This window comes from Poromitra crassiceps, assembly GCF_964638095.1.
Source record: "Poromitra crassiceps genome assembly, chromosome: 14".
In the NCBI taxonomy this organism is placed as follows: Eukaryota; Metazoa; Chordata; class Actinopteri; order Beryciformes; family Melamphaidae; genus Poromitra; species Poromitra crassiceps.
In genome coordinates, this window is record NC_139633.1 from 34,156,916 (window position 1) to 34,177,753 (window position 20,838).

General features: G+C 42.4%; 1 protein-coding gene across 2 annotated transcripts in view; it reads left to right on the forward strand.

Moving 5' to 3' along the window:
• Positions 1-15,408, forward strand: part of LOC310788759 (NLR family CARD domain-containing protein 3-like) — a 275,717-nt gene extending 260,309 nt beyond the window's left edge. For both annotated transcript variants that reach the window (XM_083650323.1, XM_083650325.1), the window contains one exon: positions 14,674-15,408. In XM_083650323.1, coding sequence (XP_083506449.1) covers positions 14,674-15,203 — 530 coding nt within the window. In that variant the 3' untranslated portion in view covers positions 15,204-15,408. The remainder of the gene's footprint in view (positions 1-14,673) is intronic.
• The last annotated feature ends 5,430 nt before the right edge of the window (positions 15,409-20,838 follow it).

The following is a 20,838-nucleotide window of genomic DNA, read 5'->3' on the forward strand; positions in this document are numbered from 1 at the left end:
ATCGTCCACCTGCACACCTGCAGGCCGTGCGCCCGGTGCCGGGAAGATAGCAAGCAGCTTTGTGCTCGCAAACGCGCCCGTGGGCGTGGTGCTCTGAAAAGTAGGTGTGTCCATGGAAAATCCTGACACACTGCCATCGTACAGATGAGCACAAACAACTGTGTTTAGACGAGCTGAGACCACTTCTTACCACAATATCTCTCTCTCTCTCTCTCTCTCTCTCTCTCTCTCTCTCTCTCTCTCTCTCTCTCTCTCTCTCTCTTGTCTATGTCTCTCTCTCAGGTTTATAACTTCATAAAGAAATGAAAGACCCACTTATTTAAAAAAAAACTCAAATAGTAATATAATATTACAACTACTACTAATAATAATAAATAAATAACTTTATTTATATAGGACGAATCAGCATGACATCACAACAACAAAAACAGCACTTAGTGAACTCAGTTAACTAGTATGAGTTGTGCCAAACAAACGTTAATATCTCAAAAACTATCCATCACATCACTTATATTTAGACTTTGTGAGTGAGAGCAGAAGTAGCTCAAGAGTTTGATGTATAATATATGTATGTTGTGTTAAAGTTGTGTGAACTGTCACAGTTTTGTGTGGATTTAGTCTAAAGTCCAGCCTGCTATGTGAGACACACTCAAGGCTGGTCCCATTATAAAGGCTGAAAAAAGCATCAAACATAAAGTGTGATTTCTCAAAGAGTACAAACGATAAATTAAAGCTGAGTTAAGCTGATACAGTCCTAAAAGTGCTGACTCGTTGAAAGTTTAAGTGGAGTGTTAAAGTATGAAGGAGCAGTTAGAGGTCAAAGAGGGCGTGGTTTCACATTGAACTCTGTTTAAAACCAACAGCAGTTTCCTCCAGAAGCTGTGAAGCGGTTTGTTCCAAACAGCCTGATCCCCCATCCAGCAGCTTTCATCAGATCAAATACAGCTCAAAGTGCTTCACACACACACACACACACACACACACACACACACACACACACACACACACACACACACACACACACACACACACACACACACACACACACACACACACACACACACACACACACACACACACACACACACACACACACACACTAGGGTTTAATCCCGGGAAACGGGATTCCCGGGAAATGGCATCCAACCCATTTCCTGTTTTCTGGAAAATCAATGACAGGAAACCGGAAAAAAATGTTGTTGTATTTTTACATGCAGAACATATTGGAATAGGCCTATATTTAGAAATATGCAGACAGTTTACTTTCTTAAATGATGTAGCCTATGTTTTAAAAGAACATGTAATATATTAGGCTACTGTAAGCATTGTAAAGTCATTAAATGATCACGATGTACATGTATAGACCTTATTCTCTAACCCTGGACAGCGCCATATTGTTGACATACCGTCCTGCGCGCACACAGCGCTGCAGCTGACAACTAGTAACAGCCTTATTGTTGTTTCTGTTCCATTACAAAATAGTGATGCTAATGACACCAATAAAAACCCCACAGTTGTTATTTGTATGCTGCCGACGGCAGCCATTAATGCCTGTAATAAATAAACAAAAGAACGAGGTGAACAGACTTTGCTGTGAGGAGCTGTCAGAAAGTTTCACCTGTCTCAACTAACTATCCACACCTCTCCTGTGCTGCTAACGTATCCTCAGTGTCGCTCCCTTCACGTCTGAGGACGGTAGAGATAGAAACAAACCACGGGGACTTTATTGCTGTCATTACTACAGCCATGCCTAACGCAGGTCACCATCCGAACACAATTGGAACGATACAGGTAACGCTAACAGCGGCTAACTTCCTATAAACGCTGCTCCACATAGGCTGTCACTTTGAGAGCTGCTGCGTTATGTCAACAATATGGCGGCGGTGGGCGTGCCAGTACGTGAGTGACGTCAATCGAATAAGATCTATAGGCATTTCAGAGACATCAAAGTGAATCAATCAACCAACAATCAATCAATTTTCTATTTATATAGCGCCAAATAACGAGGTATTGCAGGCAGATTTTAATACTATCTTCTCTGACAACAATGCTACAGCCAGTCATTTGAAATTTGATATCCTTTGCAGAGTGGAATTAATTTCTGATTTTATTTCGGCGTGTTTTGGCCATGTGCCTTTGTGCGCTGTGCGCCGGTGGAACACAGACTCAAAGCTTATTGCACAACATAGCCTAATAAACACAAAGCCCACGATGTTTCTTTTCTTTTCTACACTTCTGACTTGCTTGAGGGGATTGTGTCATGACCGTTAATGCAGTAGCCTACGAGACGGCGATTGAGCACCGTGCAAACTTCACCAGCGGTGAAAACGACAATCAGCCCAGCCGTGCGTCCTCGGTTCGTGTGCCCAGGTTGGGCAATGGGCATGATGGTCTGGTTGTAGGCGATGTCCGTGCACAGAGGGCTGGAGATAGTCTGATACAGCCGTGCTCCGGTATGCGGTATGGAGATGTCTGGGCACGGCTGGAAGACGAGCAGTGCAGCCGCCAGAGCGCAGCGCAGCAGCCCATATAAAAGCACACGTTGACAGGTATCAGACAGCATTGATGTTGTGCGTAAAAGAGCGTGAAAACAGGCTGATCGACGCATTTACGGCTCCTTTCTTCCACGGCAGTTTCCACAACTCTCTAAGAAAATATTTAGCCTAGGCTACTACAGGATTTATTCATACGTCAATCCAGGCGATTGGTGAATTATATAAACTCTAACGGCACTATATAGCCTAATACCTATATAGGTGCAGCCTACTAAAAACAGCCTAAAAAGTTAGTTAAATTGTGATGTTTTGCCTTAGTTAATTCATATTAATGGCACCAAATAATACATTCATCATAGGTATATTTCTCCTTATATTTCTCCTACTATAAAAAAAAAGATACACGACAAATTTCCCGGGATTCCCGGGAAAGAGGTCTAAATTTCCCGTTTCCCGGTATGGCTCATTTTCGGGAAAAATATGAAACCCTAACACACACACACACACACCCACACACACACACACACACACACACACACACACACACACACACACACACACACACAGTGCTTCACACAAGACATTATTCAAACCATAAGGAATAAGATCATAGAAAAGACAAACCATCTCACTCTGCCCATTGATTGAGACAATTATGCATGAGGAGATTCTGTTCCAACACACACACACACGCACGCACACACACACACACACACACACACACACACACACACACACACACACACACACACGTGTGCGCGCGCACACACACACACACACACACACACACACACACACACACACACCTAGACACACACGCACACACACATGCCCACACATAGACACACACGCACAGACACAGACACACACACATGCGCACACATAAACACACACACAGACACAGGCACACACACATGCGCACACATAGACACACACACATGCGCACACATAGAGCAGGGCTCGACATTAACGGATGCCCGGTTCCGGGCAACCCAAAAAATTGACAACCATTTCTTGGCCTTTGGTTGCCATAGTGGCAACCACGTTTTAACATGTAAAAAATAAGCACAGCAGCAAACAGCAAAATATGCACCAAATAAATATTTTTTAATACTTGAGTGACACGCTGACATTTTATTGCTGTTACAATGGGAACGATGTTGCTAATTACCAGAAGGAACCCAGTAGACACGTGCGGTGTGTTTACTCAGGTCAGACGCTGCGCGCACACCGGCTCAGCTGCAAGCACACGTTTGATATGGCCAAACAGATAGAAGTTGTCTGGCTGTGTGAAAGCCCCAACTAACGTTAACCTGGTGTGGTGTCAACATCACAAATGAACCAGCAAGAAAGATGATTCGACTGACAAATAACCAGATGAACCGCTTGCACGAAAAAACAATAGCATTTGAGAAAAAGAGGACAACCGTGTCAGGAGAAACACACCTACTCGTAAACTATGTATGAATGTAACGAGGCGAAGTGCGTCTGAACTGCACGCTGAAAGTATTCCACGAGAAAACACCCGCGTGTCATACATACTGTACGCAGCCCATGAGATCGGGTTGGAGAGAGAGAGAGGGATTGCGGCGGGGACAGAGCGGGCGGGCCAAGGCCGCTTCTGGGCCTTTTGGGGCCATCGACATAAAAAGAGATATCATTCATATATATCTCAATGTTTGGGGCCCCATGCAAAATCTTCGAGTGGGGGCCCCAAACCACTGTCATCATAGTATGAACATGAATGAGAGGCATAGGCTACTTCATTATCAATAATTAATAAATTAGGCACAATATGAACAATAACTGCTAAAAAATATATGAAAATGAAAGTTCACAAATATTAATTAAACAAATCCTTTCAGTGCAAATGCATTATAAAAACAAAAAATAACTAAGATTTGTTTAGAAAACGAAATTACACAAATGTATTATTATTATTATTATTATCATTATGTAACCTCCTCTTGCCCCCTGTAGGCTCTGACCAGCAGAGTCACATACACAGCAGTATCTAGAATGAGCTGGATGTTATACTGGACTAAGTATATCATTTCAATAACAGGATCCTGAGTTTCTAGCTGTTGGTGTTGAGCTGGCTAGATCTCCTATTTATCAGTAAGAGTCAGTTCAGTAGCCTGTACTACGAAGCTATCTTAACAGACCCGCGATCTGTCACTTTGATCTGGTTTGACTGAACAGGATCAAAGCTATCTAGTTTAAGGATACTACGACGCTGGTTTTCTACTGGATAACTGAAGCTGGCTTTATCTGGGATCTGCCTGTGCACGCGCACGTTTTTCGCTCGTGCACAGGCGCGCGTCCACGCGAAAGAGGTGCGCTAGCCAATCACATTATGAACAGCTGAGTTGATCCACGCCCACACCCATTTCCACACCCATTTCCACACCCATTTCCTCGTTCAATGAAACAGTGCAGTGCATGATCAGAGTTTTAGCGGATATTTAAAGGTCCCAATTCGTGCAGCTGTAACCTCTTAAAAACGTGTGTCTCTGGTCCATAAAACATGATTCTGGATTAATCTGTCGAAAATATAGCAACCCCGTTTGTTGTGACGGAGTTCTCACTTCCTCATCTCGTCGCTTCCCAAGAATGGCCTGTTTCTATAATATATTCAGAACTAACAGTTCCCATTGGCCGCTGAGGGAGAGCCCGCCCCAGGCTCCCAGCGGCCAATCAGATTAGCGTCTGTGGACCAGCACGCTAGGTTGCGAGTTATCGTTAACTTAACGGTACTACGCTAAAGAGGACATCTCAAAATGCCTAGACTTACCGAATGCACCTCTGCAGTTGCTGGATCACGTACAGTTGGCGTCGCTCCAGCTAGAAGTGTTAATTTTGTGGCTATAGACTAAATGGTGCAGGTAGCTTGTGTGAGAGAGACCCGCGCAGTATGCAGGAGGAAGCTAGTGACGTCCCAATTCCCCTCTGGGCAAACGAATGGGCAAACGAAGCGTTTGGGGGTGTGGCTTGGAGGAGACTGCAGGGGGACGCTGGATAGGGACAAATCCAACTGTGGCAGTTCTGAGCGTGTGACCACTCATTACAGGGAGGGCTGACAGCAGTATATATGCATTTACAAGTAAAAACAGCTTTTGCACGGAATGGGACCTTTAATGTATCCGCGATTTAATGTCAGAATGAAAATCCGCGTTGGATAGTCTGCTGAAGGGCTGTCTAAAGCAGCAGCTTGTATTCACATCAGTCATTTGATTTACTTTGATCAGCGATTTCTGTCTGATACAGCTGCATTGATACAGCAGCAACAAATGTAAATGTGTAATCTCAGTCTATACATTTCCACAATCTGTAAGCCTATTTAGACCATAGATTTAGAAACGCATGCTCAATGAATAATGATCTCTATCACTCATGTGTGTGGTTGCACTGATCGAATAATTAATATATAAAATAGCCTAGTATAAAGCCTAATAGCCTACTATAAAAGAGAAAACTGCTGAACTGAATTGAGACGATGCGGGCATAGTTATCATTGATAAAAACTAGCCTATTTTTGCTCATATATTGGCATACAGCCTACAGGACACAGTTCCAGCTGAAAGATGCAAGAATAGCCTGCATATTTAGTATTGGGGCTATCCCATATTTATCCCATATCTATATTATATGTATAGGCTTTTCTGGCATGTAGGAGAATATCACCCTCACTCCATTTGAGGGTCCGTTCATGATATGCGCCGCGGTGATTAATAGTGATCATATTTCTCCACGCATCGTTGAGCTGTTAAGACATAAAGTGGTAAGTAGGCTTAATTTAATTATGTAGCCTACAGAGCCACGAATGTTTTGTATGTATTCTCAGTTGACTGCAATCTATTTTTCATATGGCGATCTTATATGAATGGTGAGTGACTCCAGAGAGCCGATTATATGGGTCTCTCATGGATTTTGATCTTATCCTCTGAAGCTAACCTGGTCGCGACCAGGTTAGCTTTGCAGCGTCAGTTGCCATGGTGATTGAAAGTTAACTTGCTTTGTAGTACGGCTAAACCAGGTTTAAACTCAAACTTACTCGGATAAGGCATTAAACTAGCTTCGTAGTACAGGCTACAGGCTTGAATAAATGAATAATAGCGCGGTGCCTCCACTGTGGAATTACTCAACTCTATGAGCTAAATGTGTATTCCCCAGAAATAAAAGTAAGTATGTGTGTATCAGTATGTAAGTGTAAACCTAATAATAATAAATTGTTCAGGACAACAAGATAAAAAGGAATAACAAATATAAATGTATTTAGATTGTGTTGTATTGGTTTAACACAAAATAAACACAAAATTCACAATACCAGGAATCTTAAAATAACAATAAACGTTTCAAGTTTACCCAATAATAAGATAAAAGTTCCAAATGTACCTTGTGTTAATTTACCTTATAGTGCAAAAATACCCCAAAGAAAATATGTAGGCCACTCACGATCCAGCCACGTTAATCCTCTTCTCGCGATTTTGCGGCGTTATTTAAGCTGACTGTCCCTCACACGGGTTCGAGCAGAAACGTCCGTCTTGATAGTAAGTTACGAGACTTGCACGTTATCACTTTAGTCATGAAAACAACAAAACGGCTCGGCTTGGCTTCACTTCACTTTAAACTGTAGAAAAGAGTTTCGGACTGCGACACGCACACGAGTCTCGTCTGCACAGTAATATTTGTGCCAATACCTTGACGTATTTCAGTCAACAAATATTATTATCTCCAAACGTTAAACTTTGTTTTATACTGCACGCAGCTCAGTTCCCAAACGTCTTCACATGTGTCTCTCTCTGACCAGACTGGTGACAGCCTAGTATGCTTTCCGGATTCCTCCTAGCCCCACCCCAGTCATTTTTCATTGGCTTAGAGCACAGCAGCGCGATCCCCGATTGGCTTAGCAACATGTCACTCAACAAACAATAAGAACTTGGCGCAAATAGGAAAATGAACATTCACAAGAAAACAAGCATCACGGTGAATGTAGTTTCTCATTAAATTCACCCATACTGGAATAAAAACACTCTAATCACATTTCCCATAAGAAAGAAAACACTGTTATCACGTTTCTCATTTACCTATATTTCTGAGGTCTCTACAATTATTACTACTACACCCGGTGCGCGCACTGAATAGGCCTATTATACTATATACTATTATACTATATACTATAAACTATTATACTATATACTATAGACTATTATACTATATACTATAGACTATTATACTATATAATATAGACTATTATACTTTATACTATAGACTATAGACTATTATACTTTATACTATAGACTATTATACTATATACTATAGACTATTATACTATATACTATAGACTATTATACTATATACTATAGACTATTATACTATATACTATAGACTATTATACTATATACTATAGACTATTATACTATATACTATAGACTATTATACTATATACGATAAACTATTATACTATATACTATAGACTATTATACTATATACTATAGACTATTATACTATATACTATAGACTATTATACTATATACTATAGACTATTATACTATATACTATAGACTATTATACTATATACTATAGACTATTATACTATAGACTATAGACTATTATACTATATACTATAGACTATTATACTATATACTATAGACTATTATACTATATACTATAGACTATTATACTATATACTATAGACTATTATACTATATACTATAGACTATTATACTATAGACTATAGACTATTATACTATATACTATAGACTATTATACTATATACTATAGACTATTATATTATATACTATAGACTATTATACTATATACTATAGACCATTATACTATATACTATAGACTATTATATTATATACTATAGACTATTATACTATATACTATAGACCATTATACTATATACTATAAACTATTATACTATATACTATAGACTATTATACTTTATACTATAAACTATTATACTATATACTATAGACTATTATACTATATACTATAGACTATTATACTATATACTATAAACTATTATACTATATACTATAGACTATTATACTTTTCTGTCACATCGTCATTATTAAGCCGGCTTATCAGAATCAGAATCAGAATCACTTTTATTGCCACAGTATGCAAGTTACATACGAGGAATTTGTCTTAGTGTCTGTATGCAGCGTAGTGGTCACATCAATATACAGAGATAAGAAGTGGGAAGATAACTAAAGACAATCACAAAGTTGCAAGTGCAATCAAATCGAGTAAATATATACAATATGTACATGAGTGGTGAAGTGTTCTGTGGATGATAAATATGAATTTACGTTGAATTTACATGAGATTTACAGACTGAGTTAAATATACATTAAATAGGCAGTGGATTTACATGAATTTACAGTCGGAGTTAAATAAGAGTTTACATTGAAATGTACATGAAATGTACAGGCTAAGTTAAATAGGCATTCAATGTGCAGGGAGTTCCAGTTTTATGGGGGGGGGGGGTTCAGTTGAGTTTAGGAGGAGGGGTAGTGGTGAGTTTGTGTGTGTGTGTGTGTGTGTGTGTGTGTGTGTGTGTGTGGGGGGGGGGGGGGGGGTTGTTAGTGAGGTCCTTGGTGGAAGGGGTTTCCGGGCCTTGTTGGTGAGGCTGATGGCGGTTGGGAAGAAGCTGGTCTTGTGGTGGGTGGTTCTGGTCTTGGCAGACCTCAGTCTCTTGCCGTGGGGGAGTGTCTTAAAGAGTTTGTGGCCAGGGTGGGATGGGTCAGCCATGATCTTGCGAGACCGCTTCAGTGTCCTGGCTGCATGCAGGTCCTGGAGGGATGGCAGGTTGCATCCGATTATCTTCTCATCGCAGCGGATGATGCGTTGAAGTCTGTTAGTATCTTTGAGAGTGGCAGCAGCATACCAGACAGTGATGGAGGAGGTGAGGATGGACTCAACGATGGAGGTGTAGAAGTGCACCATCGTGGCCTTTGGGTTTTGAATTTCTTCAGCTGCCGTACAAAGTACATCCTCTGCTGTGCCTTCTTGGTGAGAGCTCTGATGTTCAGCTCCCATTTTAGGTCCTGGCTGATGATGGTCCCCAGGAAGTGGAAGGACTCCACAGTGTTGACTGGGGAGTCACCCAGGGTGATGGGGGAAGGTGGGGCTTTGTTCCTCCTTATGAATGCATAGTATCTTTATTACTCAAAATATAAGGCGACCAAAAATGGCAACCATATTTTTAGTCGGGCAACCAAAAGCTCCTGCCAGGTTGCCACTCCGGCAACCACTTTTAAAAGTTAATGTCGAGCCCTGTAGAGACACACACACACACACACACACAGACACAGGCACACACACATACGCATACAGACACACAGACACAGGCACACACACATGCGCACACATAGACACACATGCACACACACACATGCACACACACACACACAGACACAGGCACACACACATGCACACACATAGACACACACACACACAGACACAGGCACACACACACACACACTAGACCTGTGAATCTTCACTGGCCTCACGATTCGATTATACGATTCATCTGTCAATGATTCAATTTGATTCCACGATGCATTTTGATACAGCTCAAAGTATTGCAGCTCCACGTATCACATCCTCAATTTTCTGTACTATTACTGCACATTTCATCAATTAATACAAGCAGTCAGATAAATATCAAGTCCCTTTTTTACTTTAAAGTGCTTTAAAATCTGAATGTCAACAGAAATTTAAACATAAACGATTCTACGATTCATCTGTCAACTAGGGCTGTGCCGATTCACTTATCTCCCGATTCGATACTATCACGATACTTGGGTGTTGATTCGATATATATTGCGATTCTTAAGTATTGGGATTCTACGATTATTGCGATTCGATATTACGATTTCTTGCGATTTCTTTTTTCTTTTTATTTTCCTTTTTATTTTTTTTATTTTTTTTACACTAGAACATGGGAAAAGTTGAATCATACACTTCTAGAGACTGTATATTATATCATGAGTAGGGCTGGGCGATATAGTTAAAAAGTATATTGATATAACATCTTTCATATCAGTCGATATCGATAATTATTGATCATTTTAATTACCCGTTTTTATTAATAAAAAACCTGAGAAGAAAAAGGTTGCATTAATAGCCACTTTATTTTGAACCACCTTATTTTCAAGGCACACAGGTAGGTCTAATTTGTCACACACACACATACATGCTCTGAGTGCAACTGCAAGCATTATTTACAGACATGGTGACGTTTACTTTGTTGACAGCCTAGCGTTGCCAGCCTTCTAAAAAAACATTTGGTAACGTGTATTTCAGGGTTGTAGGGTTAACGTTAGGTGAATCAGAGGTGTGGAAAAGCCTGGGTTTTGCTTTGACTTGCTTAACTACATTATGTCATAGGCTTATGTAGGGCTGGAGGGCGACCGCGCTGGGGGCCGCGCGCCGTTGGTTGGGCGAGAAAAAGCCTTGCCTCGCTGGAAATGCGGTACATTTCTCCAGTACAGTTTTATATACGCATCAAGACCCCGCCCAAGCAGAAGACATAAAGTCATAAGCTGTGTGCTCAATAGATGACACAATGAGTTATTCCTGTCCCCAAAGTACAAGTAAAACCTTTCCAACACTTCAACTTTGTCTCTGCTCACAGAAGTGAATTGAGCTGCAGATACCATTCCGTAAAGTAACGTTGCAGACGCCGGTATTTGTGAAATTGGTGTCTTAACATTAACGTTAATTTCCCGGGCTCTTATTAATAGAACACATGTTAACACGTTACGTTAACACAAATTGAAAATCACCCACATTGAATTATTTGTAACGCCGGGTGAGATCAAATGAGTGGCGTCAGCGGAGGACCAAAATGTGAGACTCTTTAGCCAGGAATGGGTCTCGCGCTACTTTTGCATGTTAAAATAAAGCTGATAATGTACAATTTGATTCAAGGGGGGGAAATCCTTTCAGAGCACAACACAAACTGTCTATTTTGCTGCAACTCGACAGTGCTGCTTATCCAGGAGATGTCGGGACTCTCAGCTCTGGATCAAACCACACACACACACAGAGCATGTGAGTGGAGTGGAGCCGCTCCATCACAGATTTCACCCATCCCTGCTCACATGCTCTGACACACACACACACACACACACACACACACACACACACACACACAGACACACACACACAGACGCACACACACACACACACACATTCTCTCTCACACACACACACACACACACACATACGCACACACACACACATAGACACACACACATAGACACACACACATAGACACACACACACACACACACACACACACAGACACACACACATAGACACACACACATAGACACACACACACACACACACACACACACACACATAGACACACACACATAGACACACACGCACGCGCACATTAGGGTTGTGCGATGTCATCAAAATACCCATCTTGATTGTTTTACAGTGAAACATCGTTTTGTACGATGGCATCATCATTGGGGTGGAGGTTGGGGGAATAATTAATGATTTATTAAGTCGCTGCGTTGCTGTAATGTCATGTGGCTAGCCGCTGCAATGCGTTCACGTTAACAACAGGACAGCTGAGCCTGAGCTCTACATGATACCAGCGGGCTTTGATAGCCTCTGCTCTGTGCTACAGCACAGAGCCAGGTGACTGAAGTGGGCAGTGGCTGTCACTACCAGCAATTTGAACGGCGCAAAACAAATAACGTTAACGTTAACGTGTGTTGAATTTAACTAGCTGGCAGAAAACCGACTGAATTACTGGCTGATATAACGTTAGATTCGCGTGGGCTTTTGAACCTAATGTAATGAGAGGGAGTTTAGGAGAAATGGCTTGAGAAGCTGCTGTATCTATATGGAGCGATTCCAACTTTCACTTTGGAAACAGGCGAGTTAAATTCACAGTTGAAGACTTGTACTCACTTTGTGTTGAAAACAGGAAAGAACGTGAAGTTTCTTAAAACAGCACACATTTATTTCTAACAGATAATTAATCACGATGATCCGATGTAGAAGACTCAGAGGTCGATGGGGGGTCGGCCAATCACGATGGTCGATGCCATCGTCCATCGTGCCAACCCTAGCGCACATACACACACAGAGACACGCACACACACGCACACATACAGAGCAGACACACACACACACACACACACACACACACACTAGGGGGGAGACACTGGCACCAAGTATTGATATTTTATTAAAATATGCAGGATCTTGAAAGTGATTCCCCCACAGCCATTTTGATAAACAGGGTCGTCGGGTTGTCAAAAATATTGATACTTAAATACTTACTCGACATTTTAAACGGATAGAATACTCATTTTCTACACTATCAAGTTTATCGATACCAGCAGCGCTTCCTCTGCCTCCTCCACACACGCAGACACACACACACACACACACACACACACACACACACACACACACACACACACACACACACAGCAGCACATTAGCTAATCCCACTACTGCTGCTGTAACCACTTCACCAACAGTGTGAGTGACCAAATGTTTCACTTGTTAACCAGTTGGAGTGATGCTCTTTCCAGTAACATTTAGGCTTTGAAATGTGTTGACACATGAACCCTGCTTGTAGATTGCAGCTACATTGAACGTGAAACACATTGCCGGTGGAGGTACCCGGATGTAGCAGACAAAGAGTATTGAAGGCAACAGACGAAGCCTGTTTTGTTGTTTTTTACAACAACGCTCCCGCCTTGACGTTGCAGTGGAACCACTGAGGGGAACAACTCAGTCGTCAGTTCTTATCGATTTAACTTCTTTGGTGCAGAATTGTCGAAGTTGACCTGCTTTGCTACTCGATGATTGACACAGACAGCAACCAGTCTGTACGTAAGTGAATCAGTGGGGATAGCAGAGCGTCCAGAGCCTAATGATGATTCATTTGGAATGGATTCATTGGGGTTGGTCAACCTTAGGCTAAGAGGCACACTGATGGCAGTAACAAATAGCAGACACTGTGATATTTAGAAGTGAATGGTGGACATGCAGAGCTGCTGTTTGGGCTGTCTTGGGCTACACTCTGAGCATACTGGGGGCAGCAGCTTTGGAGGCTTTGGAGGGAATTGTAGCCTCCATGAAACATGAAAGCTGGAACATCCCCACCCCCCACTAACTACTTAAGACAACTTAAAAATATATTGTGAATATATGCCATTGTTCTCTTGTTTTAATAATAATTTAAAAAGACTCTTAATGTGTAACTTTTCCTCCGTTGTATCAATAATGGTATGAGTGAGTGAGTGAACTCTGAGTGAGTTCATGTCAATTCTGCTAATAAATACGTAATAGCTGCTTCTTGCCTTTTAGGGGTATTTATTTCTCTTCAGTTACACAGATATCGTGATGTATCGTAGGTTAAATTTGTACCCTGAATATATCGATTATCGTAGAATCGCTGTATCGTGATAATATCGTTATCAAGGGCCAAGTATCGTGACCGTATCGTATCGTGAGTTACTCCGCGATTCCCACCCCTAGCACACACACACACACATACATGCGCACATACACACACAGCCATGCACACACGCGCACACATACAGAGCAGACACACACACAGACATGCACACACTCACACTCACACTCACACACACACACACACACTCACACACACACATACATGCGCACATACACACACACAGACATGCACACACGCGCACACATACAGAGCAGACACACACACAGACACACACACGCACACACTCGCACACGCACACACACATACACACACACACACAGCCATGCACACACGCGCACACATACAGAGCAGACACACATACAGAGCAGACACACTCACACTCACACTCACACACACACACACACACACACACACACACACACACACACACACACACACTCACACACACACACACACACACTCACAGCTCCTCTTGTCTCTCCCTCAATGAAAAAAGAATAGATACAAAACTGCCCTTAATCTTAATCTGGCTTCCCACCCGCAGACACGATTGATTTAAATCAATAAATGAATATAAAATAAAATGAGCCACAAAAATGAAACAGTTGAATCATAAAGAGTGAAGTTATTAATAGAATAATAATCAACACAACAGGTGTGTTAGATGAGAAGCTGCTGTTGTATTGAGTCTTGTTCTCTCATCAGATGCCTGTGAACTCACACTGGATCCAAACACAGCACACAGAAAGCTCCTCCTGTCTGAAGACAACAGAAAGGTGACGATGGTGAGAGAGGAGCAGCCATATCCTGATCACCCAGAGAGATTTGACTACTGGCCTCAGCTGCTGTGTAGAGATGGTCTGACTGGTCGCTGTTATTGGGAGGTGAAGAGGGAAGGAAGGGTTGATATAGGAGTGACTTACAGAGGAATCAGCAGGAGAGAAGAGGGTAAAGACTGTGGGCTTGGATATAATGAAAAGTCCTGGAGTCTGAGGTGCTATGATAACAGTTACATTGCCCGGCACAATAACAGAGACACAGTCATACGTCTCCCCTCCTCCTCTCACTCTAACAGATTTGCAGTGTATCTTGACTGGCCTGCTGGCTCTCTGTCCTTCTACAACGTTTCCTCTGACAAACTGATTCATCTCCACACGTTCAACTGCACCTTCACTGAACCTCTGTACCCTGGGTTTGGTGTCTGGTCTGTTGGTGACTCAGTGTCTCTGTGTTAGATAGAGGAGGAGTGAGAGAGAAACACACTGTGACCAAACACAGCTGCTGACATGATGCTTCACTCTGTACAGGTTCAAATATCTTTCTTTTGATCTTTGTTATATTTGGTATTTGATTCATCTCATCGTTCCAAGCTGAACATTTTGATGTTTTCTAGAACCGTTTCCCAGAGTTACATGTTAAATAAACACGGTTTTATCTGTTTACAAACCTGTTTTGTAATAAATGTGTTGACATTGTTCACTCTGTGTGTGTGTGTGTGTGTGTGTGTGTGTGTGTGTGTGTGTGTGTGTGTGTGTGTGTGTGTGTGTGTGTGTGTGTGTGTGTGTGTGTGTGTGTGTCCGTCCAATAGTGGTATTAGTAAACAAAACGAATAGCCTACTATCCACCCTAACACTCACTGTGTGTGCGTGTGTGTGTGTGTGCGTGCGCACGTGTGTGTGTGTGTGTGTGTGTGCGCGCACAATAGAGCACACACACACACACACACTGAGGACAGACATGACTTTTAAAATGGGAAGAGAAGGTGAGTAGATTTTGCTTTGGGAAGAGGAAGAGAGAGGAGAGGGAGAGAGAGGAGAGAGGAGAGGGAGAGAGAGAGAGAGGAGGAGAGAGGAGAGAGGAGGAGAGAGAGAAGAGGGAGAGAGGAGAGGGAGAGTGAGAAGAGGTAGAGAGAAGAGGGGAGGAGAGAGAAGAGGGAGCGAGAGGGGAGAGAGAGATGAGAGAGAGAGAGAAGAGAGTAAAGCTGCGTTCACACCGACCTATTCAAGTTTTTCGCTGGCATCGAGTTTACATACAAAGAGACAGAGCGATAGGGAGGAAAATACGCTCGTCGCCCGAGATGAAATATCTCAACTCGAGCGAAATTCCGCTGGCATCAGTCGCTCGCTGTTCAACGCTGATTGGCTGCCGTGTGAGAGCGAGTCAAGGATCACACTGGCTTGGAACAAACCGCTGGTTTATTGTGTGGCAACAAACCACATTGACAGACTGACAGCTGACATGAAGTGAAGTCTGTACTACCGGTATAGAGCTCGCATTAGGAGCACGCTGATAGGCTTTAGCTTGTAAACAATGACGGTGGCTCGTAGTGGACAAACATCATGACATTGCGTAACGTTATAGCCCCCACATGTCCGTCAATTCATGTGCCTGTTGATGAGCGATTTAAACACAGCGACAGAGCGATTCCAAAGAGTTGAATCAAGCGACAGAGAGAAAAATAAATATCTCGGTGTGAACACAGCTTTAGAGAGAAGAGGGAGAGAGAGAAGAGGGAGAGAGAGGAGAGAGAGAGAAGAGGGAGAGAGAGAAGAGAGAAGAGGGAGAGAGAGAAGAGGGAGAGAGAGAAGAGGGAGAGAGAGAAGAGGGAGAGAGAGAAGAGGGAGAGAGAGGAGAGAGAAGAGGGAGAGAGAGGAGAGGGAGAGAGAGAAGAGGGAGAGAGAGAAGAGGGAGAGAGAGAAGAGGGAGAGAGAGGAGAGGGAGAGAGAGGAGAGAGAGAGAGAGGAGAGGGAGAGAGAGAAGAGGGAGAGAGAGAGAGAGAAGAGGGAGAGAGAGAAGAGGGAGAGAGAGAGAGGAGAGAGAAGAGGGAGAGAGAGAGAGGAGAGAGAAGAGGGAGAGGGAGAGGGAGAGAGAGGAGAGGGAAGAGGGAGAGAGGAGAGGGAGAGAGATAAGAGGGAGAGGAGAGAGAGAAAAGAGAGAGAGAAGAGGGAGAGAGAGAAGAGGGAGAGAGAGAGAGGAGAGAGAAGAGGGAGAGAGAGAGAGGAGAGAGAAGAGGGAGAGGAGAGGGAGAGAGATAAGAGGGAGAGGAGAGAGAGAAAAGAGAGAGAGAAGAGGGAGAGAGAGAAGAGGGAGAGAGAGGAGAGGAGAGGGAGAGAGAGGAGAGGGAGAGAGAGGAGAGGGAGAGAGAGGAGAGGGAGAGAGAGGAGAGAGAGAGAGGAGAGAGAGAAAAGAGAGAGAGAAGAGGGAGAGAGAGGAGAGGGAGAGAGAGAAGAGGGAGAGAGAGAGAGGAGAGAGAAGAGGGAGAGAGAGAGGAGAGGGAGAGAGGAGAGTGAGAAAAGAGAGAGAGAAGAGGGAGAGAGAAGAGAGGGAGAGAGAGAGAGGAGAGAGAGAGAAGAGGGAGAGAAGAGGGAGAGAAGAGGGAGAGAGAGAAGAGAGAGAGAGAAGAGGGAGAGAGAGAGGAGAGAGAGAGAAGAGGGAGAGAGAGGAGAGGAGAGGGAGAGAGAGAAGAGGGAAGAGGGAGAGAGAGGAGAGAGAGGAGAGAGAGAAAAGAGAGGGAGAAGAGGGAAAGAGAGGAGAGGGAGAGAGAGAAGAGGGAGAGAGAGAAGAGGGAGAGAGAGAGAGGAGAGAGAGAGAGGAGGGAGAGAGGGGGAAGAGATGATGGGAAAAGAGGAGGTGAAGAGAAGAGATGAGATGAGTCACTGATAACAGTTTGAGTGTAGAGTTCTGCTACGTCCACATGGACACAGATAGATTCTCCTCCATTCATAAAGAAACATGGCCTCCACACCTCCATCCACATGACAACATGAAGAGCATTTCAAACAGCATCATTTACTATCAAAGCCAGCGTCCAGATTCCACACTCACCCCGTCGGGCGACCAGCTGATGTGGGCGTGTCTCTCACTAAATGTCAGGAAGCTGAAGCTGTGGTTCAATACCACTTTTTCAACAACACTTTTTATGGCACAAGTGAGTTTTTTGTTTTCTTTCTTTCTGATGTTCATTTAGAACAATATTCATCACATTTTCTGAGTTTGCTGAAGAAATGCTTTTGATTTCTGAAAGTGAGTTGGAGCAGCCAGCTATTCAGTGCCTGTGTGTTTTAATGTAGAAAAGGCCACACAACACATAGTGAAAGCTACCAGGCTACTGATGACAATAATAAGCTTCCTGTCACCTGCTCAATATAAACTAAACAGACATTTCCATGAGCAAGTTGAAGTGATGATGTCAGCGTCTTCAAAAAGCTCTGCTCCACCTGTCCACACCAATACAGCCCAACTGACTTCTGATATATCTCCTCACATGGAAGACATGTTCCACTGTGGGCCTCCCCCCAGACAAAGCTTGAGAAAAGGTGCCCCCCCCCCCAGACAAAGCTTGGGAAAAGGTGCCCCCCCCCCCCCCCCCCCTCGCTCAGTTCCTGGATGTCTATGAGATCATGATGATATTATTTGATCCCATAGACACACAACAATTGAGCCAATATGGCCTCATATCATATTGCTGTTTGACATATTTCAGACTACAGCAAATAGCAAATAGCATAAAACAGGTGTGTCTGTCTGAAGGCATTTATTTGTTTCTGACTCTGGGAAAATGGGATAAAACACAAAAATTCCCCAAATTCTGTTTTGGTCTTCTGCTCTGTTTTGCTGTATTGGTGTGGACAGCTGGAGCTTTTTGTCATAACCTCAACCTGTGCATGGCAGTTGCTGTTTCATTTGTATTGAGCATGTGTCAGGAAACTAGGGCTGCACGATATTGGAAAAAACTGACATTGCGATATTTCCCGCCCCTGCGATATATATTGCGATATGAAAAAATAGAGATTTTCACCAGATTACCAGAATAGCTCCTTTTTAAAGAAAATAATACTTCTAGAATGATTGGGGTGAATTTGTAGAAGAGTCGATCTGATTTTGGAGGGGAAATTAGGTATTTTAATGTTTCTCAACCACTGGGCTGTTTGCCTACTGGTAGGCCTCAGAGCGCCATCTATCAGGGTTCATACACATTTTGACCAATGGATTTCCATGACTTACATACATGAAAAAGTGAGTGTGTTATGACATTCTACTTTAAAATGTCACTAGCCTACATTTCACTTAGTGTGTACTGCAGCTTTTAAAGCCAGGGAAAGACAACATGTATGCTGTATCACCATATTACCATATCCAACATCTATGACCATATATAGTCTCATATCACAATATTGATATACAATTGATATATTGCCCACCCCTATTATTGAGTGCCAGAATCTACCTCCCCATGATGCTATTTGCAGAAAAACATTAGATTTCATTGATTATAATCACTGCTTTCAACTTCTTTTGTTCTTCTAACGTTTCAATAAATCAACAATGAAACACCCCTGCCACTTTACACACTTGGTCTGACCCCCCGGAAACCCCCTCCAGAAACTACCAAGTGGTGCACTCCGCATCTCTGGAGTTCCGGTTTTGGAGCGCACCGCAGTACAGAGAGACGACGATTGACAGGCAGCATCACTGGTGACAAACAATTCATTTGTGAAAAGTAATAAATATACATTTAATTGCCCAGATATGTCTCTTGTCTTTTTATTTTGACTGAAATGTTTTGTGTAAATGAGTCACTATGTATGATTAACTCTACTGTAACTGCTGTCATCTGAATGATGCATCATCAGAGCCTGAGGGGGAGAGAGAGCTGCGGTGATACACGGACAACTTCTCAGTAATAATCACTTTAGCCTTCGTGTCATTATATTATGTTGCTGTCTTAGGGCTGTCCCAAACGATTATTTTCTTATCGATTCGACTAACGATTATTTTTTCGATTAGTCGATTAATCTAGCGATTATTTTCTATTTAATTTTTTTATTATATAACAATAAATTTACCCAAAACAAATAAATAAACAAAAACTTCTCAATTTCAGTATTTTATTTAACCATCTCATTCTCGTTTGGGGAAAAACTCTTCCACACTGCTTTGCTTCCTGAAAAGAGAGAGAGATAAATAATAATATAATACTGTAGGGAGGGACATATTTACAATTAGTCTAAGTCTAATTTCCATGTCTGTTATTATGATATGATCATATGAATTATTATTATTATTAATATGAATCTTATTATTATATAATAGATAGTGCCTGCCTATTTGTCAGTTGCCTGCTCTCATCACGAAAATACTGGACCACCTGACACATAGATTAAATTGATCATCATCATGATTCATCACTGTATGTATGAACCCTTTCCCTAAACTGAGGAGGATCAGTATTTTTATAGAACATGGATTTATTTAATCACTGGAGTAATGTGCATTGTGCAGCTAACTCAGCCAAATGTATGTTTGCATCAGTGTGGGGGTAAGGAAATAAATAATACAAACGATTTACAGACTAACAGTCACAGACTGTAACAATGGTCTGTAACGTTAGTTTTGATCTCATCTTACATGGCCGTGAACCCAAACAGAAGAATGTAAAAAGCCGAATAGCACTGTTAAATGATGCACGCAGTAAATTAACGTGAGCAGCAACAGACTAAGAATGGTCTGTAACGTTAGTTTAATCAATTTTCTACATGTTAGCCGTGAAAGCAAACGGAAATATGTACGTTAACGTTAAACGGCCAAATAACACCGTTAAATGGTGTAATGTTATGTTCGCTGCGGTGCAGAAATGACTACTTTTTCCGGCCATCGCTGCCATCTTTTTTGTTTTGTGACGTTTCGACGCACGTAGCGTGCGTCGACGTAATTACGTAGTCGACGTCATCGATTACGTTGACTCGCTGGGACAGCCCTATGCTGTCTTGCTTGTTGGTGTTTCAAGAGTAAATATCTCCACTCCACAGACATGTTGAGTTACAGCAGCCAGCCTGCTGTAAGCTAGTGCGCTGCAACCTGTGGACACGT